Raw genomic sequence first — 14917 nt, forward strand, 5'->3', positions numbered from 1 at the left:
TGATACTCAGGAGAGAACAGAAGTACATTACATAGGAACAAATTAATTTAAAACTCTCTTTTGTGCTCGAAACGTCCTTTCATGTAATTTCAGATATACATAGGATTAAGTAACATGCCAATCTTGTTAATATAAAGAATGCCGATATGATTCCTTGCTCAGCAAAGACTTAATTTTGGAGAACTGTCTGAAGAACAGAGAAAAGACACGTTTCCCCATTATGAGAAACTAAATGTAGCACACTGCAATATTGCTAAACGCTCAAAGTAGGTTTGTTACTTATTGACCCTGAAGAGCACAATTAACATCCAAAACCAAGGTATCAAACAGGAAAGATATCAAAAAGATGGAAATAGAGCAGGGTAGAGGACGAGGGGAGATTTGATAGAGCTATACAGAACTGTGAGCGGTATAGATAAGGTCAATGCAAGCAGACTTTTCCGCTGAGGTTGGGTGAGATGAGAACTGGAGGTCATGGATTAAAGTTGAAAGGTGAAATAGTTAAGGGGATCATGAGAGGAAACCTCTTCACTCAGAAGGTGGTGAGTCTATAGAACGAACTGCAAGAAGTAGTGGTGGAAGCAGGTTCGATTTCAATATTTAAGAGAAATTTAGATATTTACATGGATGGGAGAGGTATGGAGGGCTTTCGTCCCAGTGCACTCTGATGGGACAAAGTAGATTAATGGTTCGGCACAGACTAGATGGGTCAAAAGGCCTGTTTCTGTGCTGTTGTGTTTTATATTACATAGTTATTATTATGTCAATTATATTTAATGCATTAAAGATAACTAGCAAGAGTTGACAAAGGTACCCTTTTGTAAAAAAAAATACAACCGACAAGATGGAGAAAAAGATCTATCAAAATATTTCATGAGCTGCCAGACAATTTAGTTATGAAAACTCAGCAGCACGAAGAGATTAAGATAATTTGCGATCACTTTCCCTTTCAATTCCTTTATTCATCTCTACAAACTGCTCTCCCATTCACACAGCGTTTCTGCACAATGCCCATCATTTCACCATTGACAGTGCTTTTTTTCCCCCCCATCGCTGATGACTAACCTATCAGCTGATACGATATCTCAGTGGGAACACATACTGTAGCAATGCAACGACTTCACGGTGTTTATGATCAGCTTAATTCACATGTACATAGAAACATACAGTGAAATGCGTCAAATCAAATCAGTGAGGATTGTACTGGGCAGCCCACACGTGTCGCCAGGCTTCCAGTGCCAACATAGCATGCATGTATACATCTCTGATAATAAACTTTGATTTAAACTTGACTAACTCTCTGATTCACTCAAACTGAGAATTTGCCCTCAGCCTTCCTAACTGCTGCCAAACAGGCTCCAAAACAATCTCACTTTAACTTCCCAGCTTGCACCTTGCCACCACACAACTGCCTTCACGGTCTACGGCGGATTCAACAGTACGTCTTTAAAATTATTGGCCCAACAGCTGTTTTTGCACTTCCAAGGTCTAGCTCACTCTGTCAGTTTAAGCTGATACCTCATTATTTTCTGGCTGTGTAACACACAAAGTAAGAAGTTAATAGTGTGGTGATAATCCACTCATGATGTGCTTCAAGCTAAGGCGGTTCCTGAATCACTGCTACAACAACTGGCCACATTAAAAGCAAATCTTCAATCTCCAGAACATTCCGTAGAATTGTTTAATCTCCCCAGCTAACATGCGATTAATCTACAGGGACTAACAATAAATCAAATATGAAATAAAGCTCAAGTCAGGACTTCTAAAAATGTCACAGCAAAGAAGGATCCACTCCACTTTTGATTCAGAAATGTGAGAAATTGTTGGCAATGAACGAGACAAACACAAAATGCTGGAGGAACACAGCGGGTCAGGCAGCTCCAATAGAGGGGAATAAAAAGTCAACGTTTCAGGCCGAGATCCTTCACCAGGACTGAAGGGGAACGGTGAAGAAGCCAGGGTAAGGGGGTGGGCAGTACAAGCTGGTAGGTGATAGGGGAAGTCAGGTGAGAGGAAGGTGGCTGGGTGGGTGGGGGCTAGAGTTCAGTTGCCAGAAGGTGATAGGTGTAAATGGGCATTGGGAGAGAGTGAAAAGGAGGAGGGAATCAGAGAGAGATAATGGCAGCTGAGGAGAATAGAGGGGTGAGAAGGGAACCAGAATGGGGAACGGAGAAAGAGGGAAATGGAAGGGGGAGGGAAGGGAGTTAGAGAAATCGGCGTTCACGCCTTCAGATTGGAGGCTGCACAGACAGAATATGAGGTGTTGCTCCTCCAACCCTCAGCGAGAGAGCAGAGGAAGCCACGAGCAGACACGGCGGAATGGGAATGGCAAGTTGAACAGAAATGAGTGGCCACCAGGAAATTCCACCTTCTAAGGCTGACGAAGCAAAGGCGTTGCCAAAGCTGTCTCCCAATCGTGGTTGGTTCTCACTGATGAGGACGCTGCACCGGGACACCAGATACAACAGCTGACCCTGGTGGATTCGCACATGAAGTGTCGCTCCACCTGGTAAGACTGTGTGGGGCCTGACAGATTCACAGGTGAAACGCCTATTGAATTCTTCCAGATTCCGGTAGAATAGCTCTATCACCTCTAGCAATTTCCCTCATAAATTCTCTCCTCTGTACCCCTCTAATGCTGGTTAACATGTCTGCCATTGATAATGCTCTAGATTTGGGACAGTAGGTTGCTGGATCAAGATTTAAACCAGCATGCAAAATCCACATTCCCATGCAACGTTGCCAAACTGAAGAATTCTTCAAATCGCTACCCTTTGGTTTAGATATCTCAGTGGCTTGTAAGAACACTAATGGGTCCACATGCAAAGATTTAACATTGGAAAATGTCACTCATTGCTGTCCATGGCACTGTCAGACTATTGACATTGGTTGCCCAGATAACAAAAGTGGGTCAATAGTAAAAGATAAAGGTTTCACTACTGAAGTATCTCATTAAGACTTCCATAAAGTTCTTTATTTAAAAAATGTGAATAATGTTTAAAGGAAATTGCAGCTGTTTGCTTTTAGAAATCTTGCAAGATAAACAATGACTTTCGTGCAGTGAACCCCTTTACTTGGGTGACAGACCGGGAGTTTACAAGCACAACAATGAAGTTCTGTGAACGGTGGATTATTGACTCTTGTGCCACTGGCTGGAAATAGAACTTCCCTTCTCACTTTGACCTCTTTCCATGATATCTCCAGGGTTCTAAAGAAGTCTGAAGCTCATCTAAACTCACTTCTCAGCATTTCCTTTCCCAGCACTGAAACTGGGAAATTTAGCAAAAGGGAACACAACTGAACCTGATGAGGTTCATAAACACTTCAGTTTCTGCAGATGCTGGAAATCCAGGGCAACACACGGAAAATGCTGGAGGAACTCAGCAGGTCAGGCAGCATCAATGCAGGGGAATAAACAGTGGATGTTTTGGGCTGAGACCCTTCATCAGGACTGGAAAGGAAAGGAGAAGATGCCAGACTGGTTATCTGAAAAAAAACTTTAGTTCTTGCGTAAACACAAGAGATACTTCAGATGATGGAAATCTGAAGAAGGATCTCAGTCTGAAATGCCAAATGTTTATTCCCCTCCATAGATGCTGCCTGACCTGCTGAGCTTTTCGTAGCATTTTGCGTAGCTTAAGAGGTTCACTCCTGGTTTATACAAACTGATCCCTTTGCAAACTCCAACAGCAAATTGGTAGTGTCCAGAACATCTTCAGGGAGAAATGCCTCAAAAAGGCGGCATCCATCATTAAGAACCCCCCACCACCCAGGTCATGCCTTGTTCTTATTGCTACCATCAGGAAGGAGGTATAGAAGGCTGAAGGTGCACACTCAACAATTCATGAACAGTTTCTTCCCCTTTGTCATCCGATTTCTGAATGGACAATGAACCCACTAACATTACCTCACTAATTTACTAATTCTGATTTTTGCACAATTATCAAGTTACATGTATGTCACCATATATTACCTTAAGATTCATTTTCTGACAGATGTTCATAGTACATAAGAAAATGCATAGAATCACTGAAAAACCACACACAAGACAGGAAAACAACAAATATGCAAAAAGGCAAACTGTACAAATACAAAGTAAATAAATAATATTGAGAACATGAGATTTTTTTGCTCAAGTTAGAGAGCTTGAAAGGAATTTCAGTATTTAACTCAAATTTGCAGCACAAATTCTACACTAATTTTAGAGAATTATATGCTGTAAACTAATTCGGTAAAAAAAACAATTACAAAAATGTATATAATAGTCCAAAAGTATTATCACCATCAGATAATTCCAAGAACTGTATGTAGATTTCTTACGACTATTTCCCTGAAACAGTAGAAGGTTGTTAAATGAAATTATTATATAATAAGCTCTTGTAAATGCAGACAAAACTTACATTTCTGAAACAGTACTGAGACAGTGCCTCTGCTCCACATTGTTTAAGATAATCAGCCCAGTCAAAATCTAGACCAGGATAACCTGCAAGAGTAAAAAATTAATAAGCAATATTTCATAATATTTTTCTTTTCTTATCCAATTCTGATGGCTGTACACACACACACATACATTATACACAATATATACAATTTCTTATTGTAATTTATAGTAATTTTTGTCTTGCATTGTATTATTGCTGGAAAAGGACAAATTTCATGACATATGTCAGTGATAGTAAACTTGATTCTGATTTTGAAAAAGATTGGGAGTGTGCTTTCTCGTGATAAACATTAGAACTGAGTTCAATACCCAAAGGCGGTCACTGATCTTAGTGTGGTAATGGTTCAGTTTTGTTTTGGTGCACATTTATTAGAAAGGTAACTGTACAACCAGTGTTGACACATCTAATAAGGAGCATGTGGGCATCTTTGGTAGCTGTAGACTTAGATCTGAAAATGTTCCCCAGGCAGCCCAAATTTGAGATTCAGAATTTTATTCATCAGTTGTACATCGAAACATGCAGTGAAATGCTTCGTTTTTGTTAACAACCAACACGCCCACAAAGCCCACTTAGAGATTCCGCTAAAAGGGAGAGCAGATGACAGCTATTGAATTCTTCCTGCCTTGTCTGCCATCATAACAACTAGGCCCAGCTTTGGTAATTGGTTTGTTATGCTCACATGTACTGATAGAGAAAAGCTTGTCTTGAATACTGTTCATACAGATCAGTTCATTACACAGTGCATTGAGGTAGAACAAGGTAAACATAATGGCTTTGATTTTGACAAGGCGTTTGTTTGCAAGCCATTCAGACAGATTATTCTATACAAAAGTATATGAAGTTTGTAAAAAGGTAAAGGAAAGAACTGAGTGTAAAGTGTCAAAGCCACATTTCTAACTATCCGTCTTTCCTAATTTATGCCGAACAAACCTTAGAACATAGAATCAAAATGATTCCAATACAGCAGTGGCCCCCAACCTCCGAGCCGCGGGCCGATACATGGCTGCGAAGAATGCAGCAGTAGCCGGAACGCACCCAGCACACCTTTAAGAAAAAAGCCGAAATAAACAAGCTAATTAATTAGGTGCTGCCCAACACGTAAATGTCAGCCCAGATCAGAGGCAATTGCCGATTTCATTGCCTCTGATCTGGGCCGACATTTACATGCTGGGCGGCACCTAATTAACTAGCTTATTTATTTTGTCTTCTTTCTGAAAGATGTGCTGGGTGCGTTCGGGCTACTGCTGTACTCCTGCGTTCTTCGCGGCAATGTATCGGTCCACGGCCCAGAGGTTGGGGACCACTGCATAGAGAGTGAGATAATTTGGCTCATATGTTCATGTCAGCTCTTTGCGGGGTGATCCAGGTTGCATGGAGATAGTGGCCCAGAGTCTGCTGCAGGCTGCGTGACGTACCAGCTCCTTTTGTTACTCGTGAACTTGCTGCCATGCGGCAACTTCAGTCGCTCCAGAGGGCCACTGCACCTTTTTTTTTGCAGACGGAAATATTCACTGGAGACTAAAATTGAGTCTGGGAATTTGGGGTGCTTTAGGTTGGCCAATCAAGGTTGAAGATAGGGAGAGAGGGTTTGCAGCTTGGGGAATTGTCCACTGGAACAGCTGGCAGATTGAGGAAGAGGACTCATGGTGCGGGACGAGGAGGTCTAAATGGTGGAACAAAACCATGGTGGGATCAGTAGGGTTCTAGCCTGAAAACAGTCAGCCCATGATTAACAAGGTTAGACCTAGGACAAAGCAGACGACCTTCCCTTATGCGCTAAAAAAGGATGACATTATTACAAACACAAAAGATTCTTCAGATGCTGAAAATCTTGAGCAAAAGTCATATAAGATGCTGGAGAAACTCAGCAAGCCAGGCAGCATCTGTGGAGGAGAATAAGCAGTTGACATTCTGGGCTGATGCCCTTCACTGGGACGAGAAAGGAAGGGACGGAAGCCACGATAAGAAGGTAAGGGAGCGGAAGGAGTTCAAGCTGGCAGGTGAGGAGTGAGACTAGGTGAGGGGGAAGGTGTGCACTGGGGGGGGGGGGGGAATGAAATAAGAAGTTAGGAGGAAGAAGTAAAGGACTGAAGAAATCTGATTCCTGTCAGTAATGATGTTAGATGAGCAAGTATGATTCATGCTGGGAAAGGTTGTACTGAATTTCCAGGATAATCATCTCTTTTCACTCATTTTCAACTGCATAATCCTGAAATAAACTTAGCTACCAGTTCTAGCCCTTTGTATTGCATTCATGTAGGTGTTTCAAAGTCAAGTTTACTGTCATGTATACAAGGACGTGTATGCACAAGTGCAATGAAAAACTTATGCAGCAAGATCACAAGCACCTAGCATCAGATTTACAAAATTCACCAGGAATAACATAAAAATAAATTTTACAAGACTGAACACAATCAGAATAGGATCTGGGAAGGTCCATTCCCAATTGCCTTTGACCTGGATTCTGAAATCACTTAACAGCCAGACCAGGAAAAATAGCAAATAAGGTTTAAGATTAGCTTTATTTGTCACAGGGACATCGAACCAGACAGTGAAATGCATCAGTTTGCGTCAAAAACACCACAGTTCAAGGATGTGCTGGGGCAGCCCTTCGTGTCACCATGCTTCCCGTGCCAACTAGGGATGCCCAAAACTTACTAACGCTCACACCAACTTGCATGTCTTTGGAACGTGGGAGGAAACCAGAGCAAATTGAAGTAATTCATGCTTCACAGGGAGAACACAGAAACTTGCTGAAGAAAGCGGTGGGAATTGAACACCAATCGTTAGCTCTGTAAAGCGCCTCGTGAACTGCTACGCTATTGGGCTCCTCTCCATGGATTTCCTTCCATTAAAAGAAATGTTAGTGGTGCAGTTAGGATTCTGCATGTTATTTGTTTAAAAATGGTTTTCTCATAATAAAACAGTGGATTCTGGTTAATTTGTGTTTATTTACTGTAAGTCAGAAGTTCGATTTTAATGCCAACTGCACAACTTACACAGGTTCGCTCATGTTCTTTTAGAATCCCTTTCTCCAGATAACAAAAAGGTGCTCAAAGGAGCTGCAATTTGAAATTCACTCCAGCAACATATCACCTGGCGTGGAAGCATTACTGGGTATCATGGGTTCAAACAGAAAATCTATGGTCCTGTATAAAAGGGTGATTTTATGACTCTGCATTTTTACCACAAAATTTTTACAGCAAGTTCTTTGCACTGCTACTTTCCTTCTATAATATTATATAGGTGTAAATATATGATTTCCAATACAGAACAGAAATTGTTGTGGAAAATACCAAATAATTAACCTGGTGACATCCAAGCATTTAGAGTGTGCATTTGGTCTCTCTCTCTCTCTCTCAAAGAGCTGCAAACATAATTACAAATCTGAACAACTTGCAGGAAAATAATAATGCAATGTGAAACAACTTAAAGGTTAAAAACATAAATCATCCATCATGAATCAGCTTTAATATACATCCTATTGGATATCAGCTGATTCACATAGGACGGAAATTCATGAATTACCAACTATCATGATGATTGTTCGCTATGCTTTAACCACTGTTGCTAGGCAACCATCAGCATTTGCATTGCAAAATCAGCACAAGATTTACACTCAGATGCAAGATGATGATGATCTGGTAAAATAATTTCAAAAATATGTTATATGGTTTTATTATCCAAAAAACTTTTATTTTGTAAGAAACACCAACCTTTTGGGGGAGTAAGATGGACCCCATTTTTAAGGCACCACTGAACAGGTAGGATCCCTGGTGAATCAGCATGGCAAAGCATTGAGTTTTCACTAGCATCTGGCCTTAAGTCATCAATTGTGATCATAAAATAGTGGTCATTAAAAACCTACAGGATTGAAGAAAATTAGTTAAGCAAATATTAAAAATTAAGGAAGAAAATATTAACTAATTAAGACTATTTAAGCATTTATTCCCCCTCAACATCAGGCTCTTGAACCAGCCTGGATACCACAACACTGAGCTGATTCCACAACCCATCGACTCACTTTCAAGGATTCTACAGCTTGTGTTCTCAATACTTATTATTTATTATTGTTATGATCTTGTATTTTTTCATTATTGTATTTTCATGATTTGTCACCTTTTGCACATTGGCTGTCTGACTTTGTTGTGTGTACTTATTTATTGGATCCTATTGTGTTTCTTTGCATTTATTGTGAATGTCCTGAAGAAAATCAATCTCAGGGCAGTATATGGTGACATATGTATTTTGATAATAAATTTACTTCCAAATTTTGAACTTTGAAATTTAATATTTTGCTTGGGATTTAGACAAATAGGCTCAAATGGATAATATTTTTGAAATGAGTTTTAAGCATACCAGTGTACACATGCATTTTAAACAGCATAGGACATTATACAAAGGAACAAAATTAGGGCAATCTGCTGATCGAGACTGCTCTGTCATTCCATCCTGGCTGATTTATTATTCCTCTCAACCCCATTCTCCTGCTCTCTCCTGTACTTTGATGCCCTTACTAATCAAGAATCTCTGCTTTAAACATACCGAACAACTTGGACTCTACAGCCATCTGTGGCAATGAATTCCCGCCAGATCCCCCTCCCTCTGGTTAAAGAAATTCCTCCTCATCGCTGTTCTAAAGGAATGCTGCTCTATTCTGAGGGATACCCTCTAGGTACAACTGTCGTGCATGTGTTCTTGGTAAAAATGTTAACTAAACAGAATTTTACAGCTCAAACATGAGGAAATCTGCAGGTGCTGGAATTTCAAGCAACACACATAAAAGTTGCTGGTGAATACAGTAAGTTAGGCAGCATCTATACGAAGAGGTACAGTCGACGTTTTGGGCTGAGACCCTTCGTCAGGACTAACTGAAAGAAGAGCGAGTAAGAGATTTGAAAGTGGGAGGGGGAGGGGGAGATCCAAAGTGATAGGAGAAGACAGGAGGGGGAGGGATGGAGCCAAGAGCTGGACAGTTGATTGGCAAAAGGGATATGAGAGGATCATGGGACAGGAGGCCTACGGAGAAATGGGGGGGGGGGGAGCCCAGAGGATGGGCAAGGGGTATAGTGAGAAGGACAGAGGGAGAAAAAGGAGAGAGAGAGAAAAATAATGTGTGTAAATAAATAAATAATGGATGGGGTATGAGGATAGCCTCCAACCTGATGGCATGAACAGTGACTTCTCTAACGTCCGCTAATGCCCCACCTCCCCCTGGTACCCCAAACGTTATTTATTTACACACTCTCTTTTTCTCTCTCTCCTTTTTCTCCCTCTGTCCCTCTCACTATACTCCTTGCCCATCCTCTGGGCTTTTCCCCCCCCTCCCCCTTTTCTTTCTCCCTAGGCCTCCTGTCCCATGATCCTCTCGTATCCCTTTTGCCAATCAACTGTCCAGCTCTTGGCTCCATCCCTCCCCCTCCTGCCCTCTCCTATCATTTCGGATCTCCCCCTCCCCCTTTCAAATCTCTTACTAGCTCTTCTTTTGGTTAGTCCTGACGAAGGGTCTCCGCCTGAAACGTCGACTGTACCTCTTCCTATAGATGCTGCCTGGCCTGCTGCGTTCACCAGCAACTTTGATGAGAATTTTACAGCTGCTTAGCAAGGAGCAGAGAAAATCCGTTATCACTCTATTTATTTAGAGGTACAGGATGGAACAGGCCCTTCCAGCCCAACGAGCCTGACTGCCCAGCAACCTACCTACTTAACACTAGCCTAACCACAGGACAATTTACAATGACCAATTAATCTACTAACCGTATGTCTTTGGAAAGTGGGAGGAAACCTGAGCACCCGGAGGAACCCATGCAGACGTGGGCAGATAATACACACTCCTTACAGATGGTGCCAGAATTGAACTCCAAACTCCGACGTCGCGAGCTGTAACGGCATCGCGCTAACCGCTATACAACCATGTCACCCGTATTTTAAAAAATAAAACACCACTAGCTACAGATTTAGAAGTGTTGCTTTCCTAATGTTTTGGAGTAATCTATATTTTTTAAGAAACCTGAGGTTCTTCGGAACTGATGTAATGGAGTTAATAATTTAATTCTGTAACGTATCTTCACGAGTTATGTTAATTCGATTATGGACTTGGCAATGCTCACTCACCTTGGTCACCGTGGCAGGGCAGATCAAGAAGGGTTCCCTTGGATCAACTGCCTCCAACTTCATGCCAACTGTGAAGCAGTGAGTCCTTATATCAGACTGGTCCTGCAAGTTTTACACAAGAACAAAGACCATGAAGTGTGACACCTTTGTGTTCAGAATCAGATGAATTAACTTCGGCATGTGTCATGAAATTTGTTTTGCTGCAGGCATACAATGCAATTCATAAATATACAGTACCACTAATTATAAAATAAAATATACATTTTAGAAGTAGCGCAAACAATAAAGAGCAATAAAAGTGTGTTAATGTTCATGGGTTTGCTGTCCATTCAGAGATCTAATATCAGAGGAAAGAAACTACTCCTTGATGGTGGTCAGGAGAAGAGGGCATGTCCTGCTGGGGAACGATCTCTTTTGATGGATGCTACCATTTTAAGGCATTGCATTGTGAAGTCACCAATTTCAATAGAATTGATAACAGGCACAAAATGTTTGGCAGACTGGATTCACACACACCAATCCAGATATGCTTTCAATATTCATATAAACCCAGAAAACTATGATGCTTCATTTGCTTCTGTATCATAGAGAGGCGGGAGGAGAAGATGGCAGTGCGACGCAGCTCTCCAGTGAAATGATCTCGCATCTGTTAAATAGGGGCCGTGGACAATTCTGATTTGATGAAGACCAGACATGAGAAGCAGAGGAACATCTGAAGAAACTCCTGAAATGCCTGGTTCGCTGCTGTTGTTACTGTGCGATCGAGAATCTCCAGAGGGTAGGCCCCAAAACCCCCGGCTTTGCCTGCTGCTGGTGACCGGGGCTGAGGTCGAATCGTTTGGATAGAGATGGTGCTCTGTACTCGGTGTTGGAGGGCTGATCAGAGCTCGAAGTTTTCGGACAACTGAGAGTCGGACTGCGGTCGGGCACGGCAGGGAGAGTTTTCTTCCTTCTCCCGTCTGCGTGAGATGTGGGACTTTCAAGGAACCTTGAACTTTTTTTTTACTGTGCCATGGACTGTTCTTCATCAAGTTATGGTATTGCTGCACTGTTGTAATTATATGTTATAATTATGTAATTTTGTTAGTTTTTCAGTCTTGGTCTGTCCTGTGTTTTTGTGATATCACACCGGAGAAATATTGTATCATTTCTTAATGCATGTATTACTAAATGACAATAAAAGAGGACTGCATGTCCTCATAATCTAATCAAATAATCTAATCTAATAGATCACTGATTTGAACTCTTTGGATTTCTTTGGAATGCTAGGTTCTAAAAACAACGCACTAGTATTAACCTATATAATGCAAGTTTTGACTGCTTTGAATGAACATCTTGCAAATGGGCATCAGAAACAAAGAGAACTGAAGCAGAAGTTATTTCAAAACAAGAAATGCTGATAACACTCCGCAGGTCAGACTGCATCCGTGGAGAGAGAAACAGATATAACAGTTCAGGCTGAAGACCTTTTATCAGTGAGCTCATTTAAGATGGTGGCAGAAAGATGAAAATGGAGAAAAAAGGTTGGTATTAAAAAAATTTAAAGTAAATGAACATCTTCTGGGTCAAAGGTCTACAACTATGCTCTGAGACCAGACACAAACATCTTTCCCCATTAGTGTTAAAGCAAGTACATAAAATAAGTCTCTTGACAATTATGGATAAAATCTGCTCCCAGCTTAAGGTAAGGTTTCTCACTAAGCCGATAATTGGTTGTATTAGTTAATCCTCAAGGAGAGCTTGCTGAAAAACAGACATGCGGACATCAGTATATTTGGATGGGGAATAGTTTATTGCATTTGCTTTTCAGGAGTAAAACTTAAAATACCACTGGGAGAATTTAAAAAGGGATTCTTTATCAACAGTTCTTCATGGTGATCAAGCCTCAGCAGTACATTTGCTGTGCATCAGTTCCTAGCTGTGAACCACCAATAATGTTCCTTCAGATATCAGTGCTTTCAACAAGAAGTAATCACAATATGTTGCATTATTTCTATAGGTGGAAACAGCTTTACTCGTAAAAGGAGAGCAAGGCATAAATTGACTAGGCTCCCAGTGACCTTCAAATTAAATGAAGATTAAAATACAACATAGTATGTTGCAATTATATTTATGCCTGAAGTGTCTGAAGCAGTGCACATAATTTTGAAAGCCAATACAAAAATGACCAACGCAAAAATTCAAGGACCTAAAACTTTTAAGCTTAAGAAGAATCTTCACAGATCCATACTGTTTTGTTTTCAAACAGAAAATTAAATACACGTTTCCTATGAGATCGTGAATAGGAAAATAACACCAGACATTGCTTATCAATTTAGGAGAGATCTACTCATCGTTGTCAGTTACACAAGAGATTCTGCAGATGCGGCAAATTCAGAGCAAAATACTGGAGGAACTCAGCAGGTCAAGCTGCATCTAATGGAAGGGATAAACAATTGGCTTTTCCGGCCGAGATCTTTATCGGGACTGGAAAGGAAGGGGGGAAGAAGCCAGAATAAGAAGGTGGTAGGGAGGAGAAGGATTTCAAGCTGGCAAGTGAGGAAAGATGGGTAAGCAAGAAGCTGGGAGGTGTCAAGTTGAAGAGGTAAAGTTACGGGACTGAAGAAGGAGGAATCTAGTAGGAGAGGACAGTGGACCATGGGGGAAGGGCCCCAATGCTGCCTGACCTCCTTAATTCCTCCAGAATTTTGTGTGTGTTGCTCGTCACTATCAGATGTCACCCACATGCAGACCAAACATGCTCACATCAATTGATGTCTCATGCAAGAAAAACGGATTTTCTAAACTATTGATATGAATGGATGCTCTAAGGGAGTTAAAGATAAACAATGAAGTATATGAATTTGTATTCATGTATCACTGTTAAAATAAATATCTTTGGGTACTTCGCAAAGATAAAGAAATCCTTAAACACATTTTGACACTGTAATGCTTAAGCAAATAAGTGAAAATAAAATCAAAGTTTTAGTAACAGAAAACCTTTTTCTGTGTGCAACTTGAATGAAGCTAATTCCAATTCCCACCAATTTACATTAATTTACAATGCTGGGAGACAAACAACGTCATTAGTTTTTGGAAAATTGTCCATGATAGTGCACGTTCAATTACGATTGCAACATCAGATATTTCTAAAGGCATTACTGACTATATTCCAACAAAGCCTTTTTTATAACATCTGCATCCAACTTAGAAAAATTGGCAATACTAACTCCTCTTTGTAATAAGATATGGCATAAATCCTCAAGCTCTTTTTAATATTAAAAATGTTGGCCAGAACCCTAGCTATTCCAATGCTATCCAAAGTAGAAAAAATGCTACGATGTAAGAATATCATTTTATAAAAGTGAAGAACTAGGATAAAATATTTTCTTTCCATCTGCAAAAGTTGGTTTAATGTATCCTATTAACACCTATATTAATACAACAACCCTGGTACTGATTTACAAATGTATTCACTGCCTCAAATATAAAGAACAACTTTACTTAAAACTACATGTGAAGAAACACCGAGCGAGTTATTCCAGGAACTTCACTAAATGCATCTGGAAAATCTGCAATTGGGGTTATTTGAAAATGGGGATGCCAGAGTTCAGCATCATTTGAAGTAGAGAGGGTGGCGAGAAGGAAAGGGACACGATCGCAGGCAATGCCTGGGAAGAATTAGGATCAGGGGAGATAGAGAGTGATCCTGAGGTCTGATTGAATTGAGGCGTATCCAGAAGCATTAAAGCTGGCCATGCTGTTTCACTGCAGTACCTTATTTCTAGTCTGTTTGCTCGGTTCTCACCTTAAAGAAAGCACAACATACTTGTACACAAGAGATTCTGCAGATGCTGGAAATCCAGAGTAACACATACAAAATGCTGGAGGAACCCAGCAGGTCAGAAAGCATTTATGGTAAGGAATAAGCAGGGAACATGTCGGGCCAAGATCCTTCATCAGGACTGCCTGAAACATCAGCTGTTTATTCCTCTTCGTAGACACAGCCTGGTCTGCTGAGTTCCTCCATTTTTTTGTGTGTTACACAAAAATACTTAAACTTACTTCATACTTCGTCTAGTGTAGTTGTTTGCAATGCTCAGAGACAAATAATAAAGGTAATACTCTTCCACATACTTTTGTAAGCATCTAAATTATTAACTCTCAATTAGATATATTTTTCACCATTTTTATATTATCTACCCAAATTGCTTTAGTTGAACAATTTATGAATCTAGATTTTACAATAAACATTAAACAGTTTGACAAAAAAAATCTGCAAGGGGAAGATATTCAAAGTTCTCCAGACCACACAAAAACCTGGAGGAACTTAGTGGGTCAGACATAGAGGGTATGGACTTTCCCCTCTGAAGATGCTGTCT

General features: G+C 40.6%; 1 protein-coding gene across 4 annotated transcripts in view; it reads right to left on the bottom strand.

The window, feature by feature from the left end:
* Positions 1-14917, bottom strand: part of sfmbt2 (Scm like with four mbt domains 2) — a 226443-nt gene that overhangs the window by 94992 nt on the left and 116534 nt on the right. For all 4 annotated transcript variants that reach the window (XM_072241179.1, XM_072241180.1, XM_072241177.1 and 1 more), the window contains exons 8-10: positions 10557-10658; positions 8159-8306; positions 4401-4483 (exon numbers count right to left, since the gene is read on the bottom strand). In XM_072241179.1, the coding sequence (XP_072097280.1) occupies positions 4401-4483; positions 8159-8306; positions 10557-10658 (333 nt within the window). The remainder of the gene's footprint in view (positions 1-4400; positions 4484-8158; positions 8307-10556; positions 10659-14917) is intronic.

Source organism: Mobula birostris, chromosome 23, assembly GCF_030028105.1.
Source record: "Mobula birostris isolate sMobBir1 chromosome 23, sMobBir1.hap1, whole genome shotgun sequence".
NCBI classification, from domain to species: Eukaryota; Metazoa; Chordata; class Chondrichthyes; order Myliobatiformes; family Myliobatidae; genus Mobula; species Mobula birostris.